The following is a 19,551-nucleotide window of genomic DNA, read 5'->3' on the forward strand; positions in this document are numbered from 1 at the left end:
GTGTAGATATAGACTAAGAAAAATTGTATCATCTTACTATGCCTATAAAAAAGTTTTTCATGTGGGACAACAGAGTGACATCAACATGTCACTCTGCATCCTGGAGTCTCTCCTCAGCCACCTTGGCCTCTCTCCTCCCTGCTGCTAACACCATAATGGGGTCAGCAACCTTTGGCTCGTGAGCCATAGGCTCATGATAGATCTAACTATGATTCTTTGACTGCTCGAAAGCAGTGCTCACTTTCCTTGCACCTTAAAGATAGGCTGCTGCTGGGCTTGTGGGGGAAGGACAGCAGAGCAGGACCAGATAGTGAGTGGGCAGGCAGCAGTGAAGCCTGTGGTGGGGTTCAGGACTGGGGTAGACCCTGGCCCCTGAGCCACTGTACAGCGGCTGACTGAAGCTCTGGCAGCCGCCACATGGAGAATGGCTGATGTTTTAAAAACAGTTGATGGGGTATCAGTGATGGGATCCATGCAAGGAGGGAGCCACAGTAGGACCCTTGCTGGTAGAGGGGTCATGGGGAAGACAGGACTGGGGTACACCCCACTCCTTTCAGTCTCTGCGCAGTGGCTGGCTGAAGATCTATCAGCTGCCTTGCTTTAAAAACAGCTGCTCCATTGCACTGGTGGCAGGAATCATGTGGTGGGGGGGTGGGAAGGAAGAGAAAGTACTGGGCTGATGGAAGTGGGGAAGGAGAAGGGGCCCTGGCTGGCAGAGAGGGGAAGGGAGAGAAAAGGCCGGACTGGCAGAGGAGGGGAGAGGTGAGGGAGAAGGGATTGGACTGGGAGAGAGGGGAAGAAGAAGAGGCTTGGGCTGGTGGAGCGGGGGAAGGGAAGAGGGAGAAGGGACCTGGACTAGCAGGGGGGAAGGAGAAGGGACCTGGGCTGGTGGAGGGGGTTGCCCACAACACTTTCTCCAGCACTCTGGCTATGTCTAGACTGGCCAGTTTTTCCGGAAAATCAGCCGCTTTTCCAGAAAAACTTGCCAGCTATCTACACTGGCCGCTTGAATGTCCGCAAAAGCACTGACTTCCTACTGTAAGAAATCAGTGCTTATTGCGGAAATACTATGCTGCTCCCTTTCGGGCAAAAAGTCCTTTTTGCACAAAAGGGCGAGTGTAGACAGCTGAGATTTGTTTTCTGCAAAAAAGCCCCGATCGCAAAAATGGTGCGATCGGGGCTTTTTTTCGCAAAACCACGTCTAGATTGGCCATGTATGCTGTTCTGCAAAAAGTGCTTTTGCGGAAAAGCGTCCGTGCCAATCTAAATGCTCTATTCCTAAAATGCTTTTAACGGAAAACTTTTACGTTAAAAGCATTTCCGGAAAATCATGCCAGTCTAGACGTAGCTTCTGTGTTTTCTTGTAGGTTACCCTCAAAATACTTCTAAGCCCTGGGCTACTTAGCTCATAGATTTTGATGGCAAGTTTCTCAAAGGTGATTATTGTTTTGGGATACCTCTCTTTTTCATAGAATCATAGAATAGAATCATAGAATCATAGAACTGGAAGACACCTCAGAAGGCCATCAAGTCCAGTCCCCTGCTCTAGGAAAACTCCAACTAAATCAACCTGGCCAGGGCTTTGTCAAGCTGAGACTTAAACACCTCTAAGGATGGAGACTTCACTACTTCCCTAGGTAACCCATTCCAGTGTTTCACTACCCTCCTAGTGAAATAGTTTTTCCTAATATCCAACCTGGACCTCTCCCACCACAACTTGAGACCATTGCTCCTTGTTCTGTTATCTGTCACTACTGAGAACAGCCTCTCTCCATCCTCTTTGGAACCTCCCTTCAGGAAGTTGAAGGCTGCTATCAAATCCCCCCTCACTCTTCGCTTCTGCAGACTAAACAGACCCAAGTCCCTCAGCTTCTCCTCATAAGTCATATGCTCCAGCCCCCTAATCATTTTGGTCCAGCGGAGGCCCATATACCAGAGGGTGCAAAGGGTGTGAACACTCCCCACATCATCCTCAAAGTAAGCATGAGGCAGAGGTGGTGCATTGTTCTGACTTCCCTCCCCTGTGCTCTAGCTGGCTAGGAGAAGGCAGGAGCGGCATGTTACCCCGACCACCCTCCTCCATGCTCTGGCCAGCTAGGGGAAGGCAAGAGCAGGGCCAGCCAGGGGAAGGCAGGAGTGGTATATTACTCCAGCCTCCTTCCCCCATGCTCCAGCCAGCCAGGGGAAAGCTTAGGCTGATTCCCCCCAGCCCTGGAGTGATGCTGGGACATGGGGGTGAGGCAGCCAACAGCGCCTCCCACCATGGCATTCCAAATCAATAGTCACTACTGAAAGTCTTCCCAGTTGAGTTCCTGACTGAAGATGGTTCAGACAAGAGCTTTTATTAGGCAACAAAATTTTCTTTCAAAATTGTCACCTTTTTCTAATCATTTCTCTCCTCCCCTTCCCCACTAAACAAATTCATTTGTGGAAGCAAAATGCTTGCAGCAGTTTATATAGTCATTACTTAACCTCATTCAGCTTCATATCAGAGGAGTTGATTGGGTAATGTTTGGGGAGGAAGGCAAGGGGAGATCCAGGAGCAAATCAAGCCATTTCAGTCTCCATGTCAGAAAATAGTGCTGATCAAATGTGTTTCTATCAACAATTGCCTTTTTCAATTACTCAGACAAAAATCAGAGGAATGGTGTGCAGTGTAGTATAGCCCAGTAATGATGTGAAAGGCTGAAATGGCCAGCAAACAGAAAGAGAGAGAGAGCTGAAGTTGTACCAGTAATGTGAATGTTACAGTAGAGGCTATTATAGATAAGTAATAGCCATGCCTCAGCAAATGAACCTTTTCAAGGGCACCAAATAGTTCCTTCCATAGGTCTGGCTGTCTGCTTGAATGTTAGATACATTTCAAGCCCAGCAGGGAAGAATTGTTAAATCTATCCATTTACTTAGCCATTTGTTTAAGGCTTTTTAATCTCCTGTCATATAGGCAACAAACACCTCATGACAGAGGGTAGCATACCTGATGACACCATCACTGTGGCTACCTCCTGCTACCAGGGGATTCATTTATACATTTTGCTTTTGCAATCTTGGGCAGTATTTTTCCTCTATATGAATCCAACTGATTATGCACGTCGTGCCTCTGAGGTAGTGGGTTCCAGCATTTGAAAACTTATGCCCAAATAAATGTGTTAGTCTTTAGGTGCCACAGGATTCCTCATTGTTTCAGCTGATGAATGTTACTCAGATGCCACCTGCTTCTATTTTATGTTTTGTGACTTTGTATGTTCACTGGAAGAACTTTTGTATTTGGTAAGAGTGAGTTGATATTACAGCAACAAACAATGGAAGAAAGGAAGTGGGGTGCTGGATTTTTACACTAAATAAAGCATATCGTAGGTCTTTTCTTCTCTTCCTGCTTTCCAGGGACATTGTGTATGGACTCTGTCTAAAATCAAGGCAATAGATGGAATTTTCTCCACTTTATTAGAAAATCAGTAGAAGCAAAATTTGGGCCTGACCCAAAGCTCATTAAGTCAATAGGACTCTTCTGTGGGCTTTTGATTGGCCTGCTGAGAACAACTATTGAATAGCCCAACTCACATTAATGTTAATAGAAACAGGAACATGAGCAATTATTCTAATCATTTATCTTTGCTGCAATCTTCTGCTTTTCCTAATGGAGGTCCTAAGCCTGCAATGTGTGTCACTGCTCAAATCAGTGGTACTCTGCACAGGTGCTTGGGTCTGTCCCAGAGGATCAGACTGCAGGATGAGGCCACATAGTATGGGAGCAAGAATTTGAGATACAAATAAATGTGGTGCTAACTGAGCTTGTTGCATTTTCTTTTTGTATTTATTTAAATTGGAATTCTGAGAAATCATAAAGTCATTATAGGTTGCAGGAGGGGGCTTGGCATTCCAGTTCATCAGATCGCCATATCAGTAGTAGTATTATTTTTTTAAAACAGAGGAGAGAAAGGAGATACTTGTGCTGAAATATCACTTTAGTAATTTAAAAATGCTATTAAAAATCCAAGTCAGTATTAAAAAGTCATTAGTGCAAGTTTGGGTGGGGGTTTGTTTCTAATGAAGAAACAAATTAGATCTCACAAGTAAAAGGGTAATAACATTTACTGTCAGTTTTCTACTGTTGATAGGCTTATCTTCAGTGTATGTTTTTATATATGTCCAAGGCCAGAAAGTTGCTCAGTCATATAGTTGCTAATATACCTTCCCATTCTCCCATTTGTACAAAATTTGTTTCTGGAAAGTACTGCAATCTATAATTAGCATCTGTTGCTAGTTTGCCATTCCCCGATGCAATTTTCATGACTATATTATCAATTCAAAATTTAGGTAGGGTTGTTTTAAATAAATGAGATGCAAATTGACCAAAACCATAGTGACTCCTTGCATTCCAGCATAGCTGGGTCATATTTTTTCTCTGAGGAAAAAAAAGAAAGCTTAGTAATGCCACAATGTTATTAACAGTTTTGACCTGAACTCTGTGACAACAAACTAAAAGGCTGCGTCTAGACTGGCAAGTTTTTCCGCAAAAGCAGCCGCTTTTGTGGAAAAACTTGCCAGCTGTCTACACTAGATGCTTGAATTTGCGCAAGAACACTGACGATCTGATGTAAGATTGTCAGTGTTCTTCTGCAAATACTATGATGCTCCCATTCGGGAAAAAGCCCTCTTGTGCAAATGTATTTGCGCAAGAGGGCCAGTGTAGACAGCTCAGGACTGTTTTGAGCAAAAAAGCCCCGATGGCGAAAATGGTGATCGGGGCTTTCTTGTGCAAAACCGCGTCTGGATTGGCACGGACACTTTTCCACAAAAAGTGCTTTTGCGCAAAAGCGTCCGTGCCAATCTAGATGCTCTTTTCCGCAAATGCTTTTAACGGAAAAACTTTTCCGTTAAAAGCATTTGCGGAAAATCATGCCAGTCTAGACGTAGCCAAAGAGAAGTTCTGCTTAGCTCTAAGCAGATCTTGATTTTTTACATCAGTTTCTGAATGCTTTGATTTCTTTAGAACACTTCTTTAAAAAGAGAATTAAGTTATTTTACATTTAACTTTTCAAGTTTAGCTCCAGGGTTACTTGTAAACTTTTGATCTCTTAAAAGTGCAGCACTAGGATTGTTTTCTCTTTTCCTAGTGAGTTCTCCTCTTCTAAAAATTCACTATAGTGAAGTGATGTATTTTTCCCCTACAGAATGACTTTAAAGCAGAATGAAATTCACTCACATGCGGAGTGCCAGAAAAAAGTATATATGCCACTTAATACCTTGATCAATCAAAGCCCTTCAATGTGTATTCAACTTCAAGAGACTTGCTTTGCATGAGCAGGGGCTACTTATGTGCTTCAAATTAGGAGCACTGATGGACAGGGTCATTTGGGTTTAACTGGATGCTGCAGGCTGTCTTCACAGGAATGAACTTAACCCTAAAAGAATTTACAGAATCTCTGCAGTAGCTTGTTTAATTCATGTCAAAGCTCATTACAGTCAGGTTCCATTATATGATATTAAAAAACCTTTTTCTCCCTCTCTTTCTGGGCAGGACTCCAGCAATGATTGGATGTTCTTTTGTGGTGGACCGAGAGTATTTCGGGGAGATTGGCCTGCTTGACCCTGGCATGGAGGTCTATGGGGGAGAAAATATTGAACTGGGCATGAGGGTGAGTGGCAAATAAGAAATTTCTTGCATATAGACCACAAGAGGAACACTTTGTCCGATAGAACTTTCCTCTGTCTTTCAGTTTACTAAACAAAGGTGGCTGGAATTGTAGGAGTATCAAAACAATAATAAATCCACACACAAACACAATAAGGGTTGCTCATGGTCCTGCTAACACTGGGAAAATTCATCCCATTCAGCAGTGTGGTTTACTCTGTATCCATGCTTCAACTCATTGGCCCAGATCCCCTGCTATAACAAATCAACTTAGCTGCATTGACTTCAGTAGGCCTGTGCCAGGGTGGATTGATTTAAATCACTAATGTTAATCATAATTTAAACCAACAAGCAGGAAACCTTGATTTAATTAATCAATTTTAATTTTGTTTTGCTTTTGTAGCTAAGGAAACACTGATATTCATTGGCTGGCAACCATTAGAACATGGTGACAGCCAACAAAATATGGCCTTTACACTAAATTTGATACTGCTTTTGCTAACCAGGATGATACACTGTATCTATGAACATTTCTAAGATGTTTTATAGCTTAATTTACATTTTTTTCAAATTCTTAATTTTTACATTTTTGTTTACATGTGAAAACAGTGAATGATGCACTTATTTACTGGATAGTGATAGAAATGTAGCAGTGTTAGTCTGGTGTAGCTGAAAAAAAACCAGGACTATGTAGCACTTTAAAGACTAACAAGATGGTTTAATAGGTGATGAGCTTTCGTGGGCCAGACCCACTCCCTCAGATCAAATAGTGGAAGAAAATTGTCACAACCATATACAGGCAGTCCCCGGGTTACGTACAAGATAGGGACTGTGGGTTTGTTCTTAAGTTGAATTTGTATGTAAGTCGGTATGTAGGGGAAACTCTAGCCAAACATTTCTCCAGAGCTCAGTTTTATTCTCCCACACCTCACTTCCCTCAGTCCTTTATTCTCAAGCTGAGGTGTCTGCTGAGAAAAGCCGCTCCGCGTCTCCCTAGTCTGCTGGGGGGGGGGGGTGCTAGCTTCGCGTCTCCCTGGTCTGCTAGGGGGAAGCAGCTAGTGCGGGGTTGCCTCACCCCGTTTGTAAGTAGGGATCCGATGTAAGTCGGATCCATGTAACCCGGGGACTGCCTGTATACCAAAGGATACAATTAAAAAAAATGAACACATATGAAAAGGACAAATCAAATTTCAGAACAGAAGGGGGATGGGGGGGAGGTAAATGTCTGTGAGCTAATGTCACAAAGAAAAAACAGTTTCTTGCCATTTCAACCAGCAAGGACATCGTCTCAACAACTTGATTACCTGCATCCTGCTTCAAAGGCCTTTTAAGACTACACTTGAAAGAGAATCCTCTGAACTGTTATTCATGCTTAAATTCGACAGTTTACACTTAAGTTTGAATAAAGACTCTAATTATCTTATCCATTACAAAGATAGCTTCCCCAATTATCACCTCTAATATCATTAGCTCACAGACATTTACCTCCCCCCCCCCCCCCCCCGCAACCCGCTTCTGTTCTGAAATTTGATTTGTCCTTTTCATATGTGTTCATTTTTTTAATTGTATCCTTTGGTATATATGGTTGTGACAATTTTCTTCCACTATTTGATCTGAGGAACTGGGTCTGGCCCACGAAAGCTCATCACCTATTAAACCATCTTGTTAGTTTTTAAAGTGCTACATAGTCCTGTTTTTATTTACTGGATGAATGTTCTGCTTTCGTTTTAAGCTCTACATGGAAGGAAATTAAAATTCAATTAAAATGCACATCCAAATTATTTTATTTAAATAAAGTTACCTTAAATATTCTAATACATAAGACAAAATTATGAAAAAGTTTCTCAAAACGTATTTTTCATTTAAAACTGGTTTATTAGACAAGGGAAGTATCATGTATAGCTAGTGAATTGAACTGATTGGTCGCTATGTCCTTCCAGACTTTAGAACTAGTCGATTTCATTTTCTCACACCTAACGTTTATTCAGAGCTACCCAGTGCTGCCTATGTCTGGGCTGGGGGAGGAGGGGTAGGACTGTGTGCAGACCTCCTGCCAGCATGCCCTGGGCTAGCCTGAGGTTGAGAGGGGGCAGCTTGGGATCTGGGGAGGGGGTCCAGCCTGGAGTTTGGGGAGAGGGACAAGCTTGGGTTTGGAGCTAGGAAGAGGGAACTGGCCCAGAGCTGGGGGTTGAGGGAAGAGTTGGGGCCATGCAGGCTTCCCCCAGGCTGGTGTTCCCTGAGAGCATTCTGGAGAGTGAGGTCTCTCTCACCTGAAAGTCTCTCTCACCACCACCTCCCTTGCATTCCATGGGGTAGAGAGGGGGTCCATGCAGGTTTTGCCTGCTGACACTCTCTGGGCCCAGGCCAGAAGGGAGTGGGGGCTGTGTACGCCTTCCCCCTTGGCATTCCTCAGGGCAGGGGAACAGCACAGGCTTCCTCCCTCAACATTCTCCAGGGCAGGGTGTTGGGGAGGTGAAAGGGAGTCTGGCAGAGAGAAGGGGGACAGCTGAGAGGTGGAGGGAGCCATGCTGGTCTCCCTCACCAGTGCTCTCTGGTTCAGTGGGGAAGGGGAAGAACAGTGTGGGGCACATAGCCTGGGCCACAGAGGCTACGCTGGGCAGCCCAGTGGTACAGGTGGCAGGGGAGGGAGGCGCTGGTGGATCCTGTGGGAGGTAGCCAGGGCTGGGCTGGTCCTCCGGTGGTGCTCCTAGGAAGGAGCCAGCAGTGTGGTGTGGGGTGCAGGAGAGGAGTTTTAGCCAGAGAGGTGCTTACCAGTGGCAGGCAAGATGTTGGAGCCCCATCCCCAGTTGGCCACTCCTTTGGTGGTGTAGCTGCACCCAATGTTCATTCTGCAGGATAGCTTTCCCCTGTGTTTGCTGCCTCAAGTGTGAGTCTGAGGATCCCTCCTGTCTCTCCCCCTTCCTTTCCATGCTATGGAAAACTATCAAATTCTAGGCATCCTGTTTTCCTGGCACAATCAAACCCTAACCTTGCTCTAAGTTATGACTAAAGTAAGCTGTATGCCAAATTTGGTGGTCCTAGCTCTTATGATTTTGGAAGAGTTCTTGAATGAATGGACCCGCAGATAGACAGACAGACAAATACAGGCCTCTTATATATATATATATATATATATATATATATATACACACACACGCACACACACACAGAGAAAGAGAGAGAAAGAGTCGCTTTCATGCTTTTACATCTCCCAGTTGGTTTCTTAACTTTGAATTAAATAAATCATCCATTTGATCTAGCAGAATTAATTGAAATGAAGGGAACATTCTTTCTGAACATTCTTAAGAGCAGTGCTAGGCAAAATATGGTTCAGGGGCCTAATCCGGCCTGCTAAGTCACCAGATCCAGCCTACAGACTACCTTACTGGGATCCTCAGGCATGCAGCTGCCACCGTTTAAAGTGCAGTCTGTACAGCTTTCTGCTCTGCAGGGAGCAGGAGGCTTCATGTGATCTCCCGGCCCCCATTCCAATCCAATCCTCAGCTCCTATAGGCTGGAAACAACTGGCCAATAGGAACTGACCCCAGCCAATCTCTCAGCTCCTATTGGCTGGAAACAACCAGCCAATAGGAGCTGAGAGATTGGCCTGGGGGATGGAGTTAGCACAAACCTCTTTCCTTCCCAGAGCTGAGAGTCACTTGGAGATAAAAGCCTGGGCTACGTCTACACTGGCCCCTTTTCCGGAAGGGGCATGTAAATTTCACTAGTCGTCGTAGGGAAATCCGCGGGGGATTTAAATATCCCCCGCGGCATTTAAATAAAAATGTCCGCCGCTTTTTTCCGGCTTTTAAAAAAGCCGGAAAAGAGCGTCTAGACTGGCCCCGATCCTCCGGAAAAAGTGCCCTTTTCCGGAGGGTCTTATTCCTACTTCGAAGTAGGAATAAGACCCTCCGGAAAAGGGCACTTTTTCCGGAGGATCGGGGCCAGTCTAGACGCTCTTTTCCGGCTTTTTTAAAAGCCGGAAAAAAGCGGCGGACATTTTTATTTAAATGCCGCGGGGGATATTTAAATCCCCCGCGGATTTCCCTACGACGACTAGTGAAATTTACATGCCCCTTCCGGAAAAGGGGCCAGTGTAGACGTAGCCCTGGAGTTTAAAGTGATCTGGGGCTTCATCAGGCAGGGAACCCAGCCTGCCTTGTGGATGCTGCAGGGCTGCTGGCTTAGGTAAGCACTTCCTAGTCAGATCCTACCTCTGGCACCCTTGCCCCACCCACATCCCAACTCCCTCCTCCATGTCACTATCCAAACTCTCTGCATCCCCATACCCCAGGTCACAACACCTTCCCAGACCTGGTACCCTCTCCTATACCCATCCCCCAAACCAGAATCCTCTGAGATTCTGTACCCCAATCCCCTGCACCAGGTCACCACCCAAACCCTCTGTAGTCTGCATCTCCTTTCAACTTCTCCCAGGTCACAATTCCTTCCTAGATTTTGTACTTCCTCCTATAGCCCCTCCCCCAGGCCAGAACTTCTGCACCCATACTTTCTCCCTGACCCTACACCCCAATCCTATGCCCCAAATCACAACCATCACCTTTACTCAAATTCTCTCTCAGACCTCACATCATCTCCTGCACTCCAGTCCCTTACTCCATGCACCCTTCCAAAAATTATTGCCCACCCCTGCTTAAAAGACTACAGGTGGTAAAATCTGGTTTAGCACTTCAACAGCTCTAGTTCCAGGTGCTTGGTCAGTGACTTCCATCCATTCAGAGGTTCGAATTTTAAAGAAATTTGGCAGCAAACATGTGCTGCTTAATTTTTTATTAATACATTTAAACTATTTTAATACATTGGTTTAGGCCTTAACATGAATTGCCATAATTTCAAATCTAATTTTAAATAGGTTTATATCAAACCCTCCTTTATTTAATTTGAATAAAGAAGCCTTCCAATTTACATTTTTTTAAATCTGTTTTTATTTTTTTAAATGCTGAGCCATACTAATTTTTTTCCATTTGCTCATTGTTACATCATGCATGTATGTGTGTACACATGAACACCCGCACAAAATACTCCCATTTATCCAAATAGCACTGAGGACAAAGATTTCATTCAGATAATCAAGAATACAGGACTTCTTCAGTAGCAGAGTTCTCTTCCCTCTGGCTGGGGGGGTTCCTCTCCCTCCTTCTCACAGTCCTGGTTTGGGGGTCACTATTCTGGCCTGTCAGATCTGCAGCCACTCCCATCTTACAGCAGCCATATGCTATTGCCCCACAGTAGCACTTGGAGCCCTCTATACCTCTTTTGTCATGGCTACACTCACTCCTTCCTATGGCAGCGGGGCTGCCAAGAGCTCCTTGCACTTCCACAGGAAGCATTCAGCGGCAGCTAGGGACTCATCCTTCTCCTCTCAGGCCCCATCTTGGTCTCCACAATGTTGTCCGAACCTTTGCATTATTCATATCCCTTCCTTCTCACCTAGCATGAAACAAGTGCCCTCTGCAGCGTGCTCCTTATATTGAGGGACCATACTCTATATAGTACGGGGGGATCACATTCTACTGGAGTTTTAAGAACAGACCATTGTGATCATTTAGTCCAGGGACCTTAAACTCTGAGCCTGGAGGCATTCTGCAGGCCAGAACATATTTGCACTCCAGCCTGGGACAGTGGCTGAGGGGAGGCATGTTCATCCCCGTCCCTGAAGCCCTGCCCCTTCCTACCACTGCCCCGATCTCTCCATCCCATTGCATCCTGTACCCCAAGGGACACAGCTTCCGGGATTATCAGGGTGCCTAATATGGAACAATAGCAGTCGTCAGGCCCCCTATACTCCCAACAGTAGGGGAAGTACTTGTGGGCCTATGCAGCACACTGCTCCCCTTCCCTGAAAGTGCACATGATGCAGAGATACACACTCTAGTCCCAACAGCTGGCTGCTTTGAGCAGTGTGTGGGGCCATTGGCTGACAGGGAACCAGCCTAAGGGTCCCTGCTAGGCTGCTAGCTGGGAGCCCCCTACAATAAGCACCTCCTAGCCAGAGTTTCCACCTAGCTCCCAGTCCCTCCTGCACCCCAACTCCCTGCCCCAGGTCACAGACCCTTTCTGCACCCAACCTACATCTCAAACCCGATACCTCCTCCATTAAAATCATAGAAAAGTGCTGCTCGTGATCACTTACCAAATTTTTGGAGGGCCCCCCATCAAAAATTATTGCCCACTCCTGCGCTAGACTCTTGGTAAATTCCTCCAATGATTAATTATTCTGTTCAAAATTTAACTTTTTATTTCATTTGAATTTGTCTAACCTCAGCTTCCAGCCACTAAGGGGTATGTCTAGACTGGCAAGATTTTGCTCAAAAGCAGCTGCTTTTGCGCAAAAACTTGCCAGCTCTCTACACTGGCTGCTTGAATTTGTGCAAGAGCACTGATTTTGTAATATACAAAATCAGTGCTTCTTGCGCAAATACTTTCACGCTCCTGCTCGGGAAAAAGCCCTCTTGCACAAGAATACTTGTGCAAGAGGGCAAGTGTAGACAGGGAAGAACTGTTTTGTGCAAAAAAGCCCTGATGGCTAAAATGGCGATAGGGGCTTTCTTGTGCAAAATCGCGTCTAGACTGGCCACGGATACTTTTGGGCAAAAGCACTTTTTGTGCAAAAGCATCCGTGCTAATCTAGATGCGCTTTTGCGGAAATACTTTTAACGGAAAAACTTTTCCATTAAAAGTATTTCCGCAAAATCATGCCAGTCTAGACGCAGCCTAGTTGTATTATATCTTTCTTTGCTGGAATGAAGAGTCCATTATCAGATTTTTTTTCACCCTGTAGGTACTTACAAATTGTAATCAAGTCACCTTTTAATCTTCTCTTTGTTAATCTAAAGAAATTCAGCTTCTCAAGTCAATCATTACAAAGTATTTTCCCCTAATACTTTAATACTTCTTCTGTCTCTTCTCTGAACATTCTTCTTGGCTGGTGGATGCCAGAACTGGACACACTATTCCAGTAGCAGTTGCACCAGTGCCAAATACTGTGGTAAACTATCTTCTCTATGCCTACTTGACAACCTTTTCTTTATGCATCCGAGAATCAAAGTAACCCTCTTGGCCACAGCTAAGAGCTCATGTTCAGCAGAATGTCCACCAAAGTCACTGCTTTCGAGCATAGAGTACTCTGTCTTGTGACCTATGTTTTTTTCCTGGAAGCATATATTTACATTTAGCTGTGTTTAAATGCATATTGTTTGCTTGTGCCCACTTTGTCCTCTATCAATGACCAGGGCTTGTGGCAGACTTTGCCAAGTCCTGAGCAATGTAGGGAGAAAGGGCAGGGCTCAGCTCTGAGCCACCCAGAAGAGGCAGGGCCTCAGATGGAAGGGGTGGGGCTAGGGAAAATCAGTCAACAGCGATTTAAAGGGCCCAGGGCTCTAGCATCTGCTGTTGCCATGGTAGCAATGCCAGCAGCCAGAGCCCCAGGCTCTTATAAATCACCTAGCCCTGGGCAACTGCCCCCATTCTGTATCCCTGTCGGCGGCCCTGACAGTGACCTGTGTCCTTCATTATATTACTGATCTAAAATTATTCTGTTTGCTTAGTCTAAATATGGTTAGGTCAGTATCAAAGCCATCATTAATTTTTATCTCTGGAGTCCATTCCTCTATCTGGCACATTTCTCTTAAATCTCCAGGGGCATTCTTAGCAAAGTACGGTTGTAAGGGTTGTAGTTCAATCCACATTGCCATGAAGACCTCCCTAGGAGTGAATCAGTTAGGCTGTGAATCATAGGCTGTGTCTACACTGGGCCACTTATTCTGGAAAATCAGCCGCTTTTCCGGAATAAGCTACGAGCTGTCTACACTGCCCCTTGAACTTCCGGAAAAGCAACGATGCTCTACCGTACAAAATCAGCCACTATTCCGGAAAAACTATTCTCCTCCCGCTCGGGCATAAGTCCTTATTCCGGAACACTGTTCTGGAAAAGGGCCAGTGTAGATAGCCCAGTAGTCTTTTGCGGAAAAGCGCGTCTACATTGGCCACAGACGCTTTTCCGGAAAAAGGGCTTTTCCGGAAAAGCAGCCTGCCAATGTAGATGTTCCTTTTCCAGAAAAACTGAAAACGGAATAGTATTCCATTTTAAGCATTTCCAGAAATTCATGCCAGTGTAGACACAGCCATAGAGTACTAGAACTGGAAAGAACCTCAAGAGGTCATCAAGTCCAGTCCCCTGCCCTCATGGCAGGACCAGTCACCATCTAGATAAGGACTACTCAATATGCGGCTCATGGGCGGCACGCAACACATGGCCCATTGGCAGTTTGGGTTGACGTAGGGCTCAACACATGATCCGTGTGTGGGATCCTTTGAACATGGTCTCCACTGGGAACACACTCCATAACAGCAAGTCAATATAATGAGCTTCTGTTGATATGCGTTTTAGTAGTTAAATTCCTAGACTTGCATTGCTCAGTAAACGTGCAAATTGGGTGGAAATGGGTAAATATTGCTTTATATTAATATCAGAAGAACTGATTTAAATGGGGGTCTGCATATTGCATAGTCTTGCCTTAATCTTTGTATCCATGCCCATCAGTGTGAAAGAAGCTATTTGCATATATTTACATATATATTTGCATGAATATGCAACCACACTTAAGTTGCGGCTCTTAGCATGTGCTGTGACTATCACTGTGACCCCGGAGCTTCCAAAGTTGAGTAGCCCTGATCTAGATCATCCCTGATAGATGTCTATCCAACCTGCTCTTAAATATCTCTAGTGATGGAGATTCCACAACCTCCCTAGGCAATTTATTCCAGTGATTAACCACCCTGACAGTTAGGAAGTTTTTCCTAATATCCATGGTGTAAAAGGGAATGGATCCACTGTACCAGATTTAAGGATAGTTGCTAGGATGTTCCATACCTTGGGGGAAGCATCCTGTCACCCCCATAGTCCTCATTTTTATATCATTGTGATTTTATGATTCAAATATATCATATATATAGTAGCCCAGTGTCTCTGAGTCTGTAACGCCGAAATGCTGGTTGTTCCCTCTGGGGGGTCCTGTTGCCTAAAATGCTGGTTGTTCCCTCTAGGGGGCACTGTTGCCTGAAATGTTGGCTGTTCCCTCTGGGTGGCGCTGTTGCCTCCCTGGCTGTTCCCTCTGGGTGGCGCTGTTGCCTCCCTGGCTGTTCCCTCTGGGCGGCGCTGTTTCCTGAGTCACGTTCTTCGCCTCCCACCTTAGCACTTAGCTAACTTCTGTGCTGCTCAGCCGGGCTGCTGCGGGGGAGCAAGCAGCACAAGTGGCCGTTTGGGCACCGTGGTCCCCATGCAGCACCCCTGTGCAGAAGTCAGATGAGCGCCATGGTGGGAGGGGAAGGGAGCGGGGCAATGACGTACATGGCCAGGGGGCCGGGCCTGGACGAGTATGCATCCCCGACGGAGACAGAATAGAGCCGAGAGAGAGTGAGAGGCCAGAGGGGGAGAAGAGAAAGAGAGAGACGGAGAGATAGGCAGAAGACGGAGGAGAGCTGAGAGAGAGAGGGAAGGCAGTAGGAGGAGGAAAGAGAAAGAGACACGGAGTGAGAGACTGGAGGCTCAGGAGAAAAGACCGACATGGAGGAGAGTCCTGAAAATCCCGTCTTATGACGGGCTAATTGGCTAGTCATATATATAGTAGCCCAGTGTCTGTGCGTCTGTAACGCTGATGTACACGGCCTTGTTTGGGCTCCGCATTCCCGAGTGAGAGGCAGGAGGGGGAGGAGAAGAGAAAGAGAGAGACACAGAGAGAGGCAGGAAACAGAGGAGAGCTGAGAGAGAGAGAGAGAGAGAGAGAGAGAGCGGGAGGCAGTAGGAGGACGAGAGAGAGAGAGACCGGAGGCTCAGGAGAGAAGACTGACATGGAGGAGAGACCTGAAAATCCCATCTTATGACAGGCTAATTGGCTAGTATATATATAGTAGCCCAGTGTCTGAGCGTCTATAACGCCGAAATGCTGGCTGTTCCCTCTGGGCAGCCCTGTTGCTGAAATGCTGGCTGTTCCCTCTGGACAGTCCGTGCTGCATGGGGAGTGCGGGGCCCAAATGGCTGCTTGCCCTGCTTACTCCCCTGCGGCAGCCCGGCTGAGCGGCGCAGAATTCAGCCGAGTGCCACGTTGGGAGGCGAAGGGGAGCGAGGCGGCGATGTGCAGCGTGACAGTGACTGCAGGCCCCATCCCCTGGCCGTGAACGTCACCGCCCTGCCCCCCTTCACCTCCCACAGTGGCACTCGGCTGACTTCTGCACTGTTCAGCCAGGCCGCTGCAGGGGAGCAAGCAGCACAAGCAACCGTTTGGGCTCCGCACCCCCCATGCAGCACGGGGAGTGCGTAGCCCAAATGGCCATTTGAGCTCCGTGGTCCCCCAAGTGAGAGGCAGGAGGAGGAAGATAAGTGAAAAAGAGAGACAGAGAGAGGCAGGAGGTGGAGGAGAGCTGGCGGGGGGAGGCAGTAGGAGGAGGGAGGGAGGCAATAGGAGGAGGAGGGTGGAGAGAGAGAGAGAGAGAGAGAGAGAGATCGGAGGCTCAGGAGAGAAGACCGACGTGGAGGAGAGACCTGAAAATCCCGTCTTATGACAGGCTAATGGGCTAGTATACATATAAAGAGCATGCCTTGTAAAGTATCAGGAGACAAGTGATAATCTGCTGAAAGTCAATTCTCTGTCCATATATGTATATAATCAATGCATGTGATAAGTTATGAGACTTTTATATGGCTATCATTTAAACATGCTGTAAGTCAGGGAATCAGTCAGATATTAGCTCCCCAGAGACAAGAGCAACGAGAGCAGTCAGAGCCAGGAAGGGTGTCAAGCAACTAACAGTCATTGTTCAGCAAGGGAGCTACAATCCAGACTGGAGAGAGTTAAGGAGGCACAGCAGTTCCATGGTCCTAAGCTGTAACCCTGGGGGACACCTGTCATTGCTCTTTGTTGCACAAGGAGGGGGCATGCTCCCCCCTCTGCCTGCAGAGAGCTCAGCTCTACAAGACCTCTCTATCTGCCAGTGCCCTCAGGATGAGACTGTAGCATCCAGTGTTCAAAGGATTCTCTTGTTCTTTGCTCAGCCCTCTCTCTCCCTAGCAGTATGATGCTAGGACAGGGACAACTACAGCCTCAGGGCTCAATGGTTTGGCATTTGTTTCCCCTCATTCATCTCCCCATCTCTTAGCCCAGGAACTGAGACTGCCTTTTTGAAGACTGTGCTCACATAAAGCAGCACCATAGAAACAGTGAGAAATAAAGACCTTGAGTTCTTAGCTTTACTGTAAAATGTGGAGCCAACAGTTCAGGACTGTGTTTGTCTGAATTAAGCTTGAGTTGCCTGGCATATTGCAGATTCAATACATTATGATCCTTTGCTGTGATCTTCAAGGGTGCTGTACACTCACAAATTTCAATGAAGTCTAAGGGACCTGTCAGAGGTCAATACTTCTGAAAACTAGAACACTTAATATGGCTAGAGCACAGTCTCTTCATCCTCACTGTATCCCCATCTCATGCCAGCACAACCTGAGTGCATGTTGTGTGCTCACTAAAGTTTGTATTCTGTTCATGCTAGGATATTAACCCTCAAATTAGTCCAGTCAACTCATTTATATAAAATAAATGCAAATGTTCACACCAATGGCCAGGGGGAAGATGGTCATAGTGAAAGATGTGTATTTGCATATATTTGTGTACATTTGCTCTTCAGCAGTGGGGTTTATAATGGAAGTTTAGGTCTAGGATACCTATAGTTGGATGAGCTGTTGAATGCTTATTTGGGGCAGACCAGCTCCTACTACAATTCATTCTATTTTCCTTAAGAGATGTAAGACGATCAGGAAATTATCAGGGTTGTGAGAGATCCCTGGTTTTCCTTTCTCATTCAGCAGGACTTTGATCTGTTTGAAACTTTTTCCACATGGCTGCTTAAAGAATAAACTGGATGTCTTGGCAAAACTCTCTAGTAACTGTTGAATAACCCTGATAAGGAATTCGAAAAATCTCATTCTTTTTTTTATGAGAAGAACTTGCTGGGTGTGAGGAGAACTCTTGAGAAATAGAGGAAAGGGTTATAATAGGATTAGGAAATCTGGGGTGTTGCACCTGTTTCTGCTGCTCACTGGTGTGACCATGGGCAGTCCTTTACCCCAAAGCTATGTCTACACTGGCGCGTTCTCATGCAAAAACTCTCTTGCAGAAGAGTTCTTCTGCAAAAACTCTTCCAGAAGAGATGTGCTTTTGTTCAAGAGCATCCATGCCTGTGTACATGCTCTCTTGTGCAAGAAAGCTCTGATGGCCATTATAACCATAGGGCTTTCTTGGGCAAGAAATTCATGTTATCTGTCTACACTGGCCTCTTCTGGAAGATCTCTTGTGCAAGAGGGCTTATTCCTGAGTGGGAGTGTCAGAGTTCTTGCGCAAGAAGCCCTGATTTCATGCATTAGAATGTCAGTTTACTTGCACAAGAACACGTGGCCAGTGTAGAAAAGCAGAAAGTTTTTGCGCAAGAGCAGCCACTTTTACGCAAGATTGCACCAGTGTAGACACAGCCCAAGGTTTTGAAAATTACCCTTGAGTTTTCGGTGCCTGACTCTAGAATCTCATGCTTGGGCTTGGTTTCCACAGGTGCTCAAGCACATACAGATCATGCTGGCTTCAGCTGGAGTTGCTGGTTCTCAGCACTTCTGGACAACCAGGCCCTAGGGCAAGGGTGGACAATAATTTTTGCAGGGGGGGCACTTCACGAATTGTGGTAGTGATTGCAGGCCAACTCTGCTTTTCCCTTCCCCCCAAAATGGCAGGACCTTGGGCAGAAGGGGTGAGGCCCTATAGGGAAGAGGCAGTTCTTTCTAGGCACCACATGCCTTGATGGGGGAGTGTGCAAAGTCTCCTCCCATCCCCCCCATCCTGTCCTGCTAGAGGCATTTAGCACCTAGAGGGAACTTCAAGTAATTTTGAGCAGCTGGTGGTTCCCTCAAGTTATGTTAAATATCGGTTAATTGAATAGTCGAGTAGTTGACTATTCTATAAGTCCCTGGGATGCGGCCAGCAGCCAGTACATTCTGCCCCAACCCCAAGAACCCCCTACCACTCCATGCTGCTGTCTCTGACCCAGTGCAAGCCAGTACTGAGTTGAGCTGCTGGCCAGCCTGCTAAAAAATTTACTGGCAAGAGGGGTTGAAAAGCATCTAGTCTGTAGTATTAATCTATAACCTTTTGCATATCAGTTAATCAGTGGATGAGAAGCTGCATATGAGTCAACAGTGTGCCCTTGTAGCCAAGACGGTTAATGGCATATTAGGTTGCATTAAGAGGAGCATTGCCAGCAGATCCAGAGTTGTGATTGTTCCCCTTTATTCGGCTCTGGTGAGGCCACATCTGGAGTATTGTGTCCAGTTTTGGCCCTCTCCCTCCCGCCCCCCCCCCCCCACACACACACTACAAAAAGGATGTGGACGCATTGGAGAGGGTCCAGCGGAGGGCAACCAAAATGATTAGGGGGCTGGAGCATATGATGTATGAGGAGAAGCTGAGGGACTGGGGTCTGTTTAGTCTGCAGAAGCGAAGAGTGAGGGGGGATTTGATAGCAGCCTTCAACTTCCTGAAGGGAGGTTCCAAGGAGGCTGGAGAGAGGCTGTTCTCAGTAATGACAGATGGCAGAAGAAGGAGCAATGGTCTCAAGTTGTGGTGGGAGAGGTCCAGGTTGGATATTAGGAAAAACTGTTTCACTAGGGGTATGTCTACACTACCACCCTAGTTCGAACTAGGGTGGTAGTGTAGACATACCCTAGGATAGTGGTGAAACACTGGAATGGGTTACCTAGGGAAGTAGTTTAGTCTCCATCCCTGGAGGTGTTTAAGTCTCGGCTTGACAAAGCCCTGGCTGGGTTGATTTAGTTGGGATTGGTCCAGCTTTGGGCAGGG

At 46.2% G+C, this 19,551-nt stretch overlaps 1 protein-coding gene across 2 annotated transcripts in view; it reads left to right on the plus strand.

The window, feature by feature from the left end:
• Positions 1 to 19,551, plus strand: part of GALNT9 (polypeptide N-acetylgalactosaminyltransferase 9) — a 444,375-nt gene that overhangs the window by 221,413 nt on the left and 203,411 nt on the right. For both annotated transcript variants that reach the window (XM_075898387.2, XM_075898386.2), the window contains exon 6: positions 5,522 to 5,639. In XM_075898387.2, coding sequence (XP_075754502.1) covers positions 5,522 to 5,639 — 118 coding nt within the window. The remainder of the gene's footprint in view (positions 1 to 5,521; positions 5,640 to 19,551) is intronic.

The sequence above is a fragment of the Pelodiscus sinensis genome, chromosome Z, assembly GCF_052426305.1.
Source record: "Pelodiscus sinensis isolate ZL-2025 chromosome Z, ASM5242630v1, whole genome shotgun sequence".
Taxonomy (NCBI): domain Eukaryota; kingdom Metazoa; phylum Chordata; order Testudines; family Trionychidae; genus Pelodiscus; species Pelodiscus sinensis.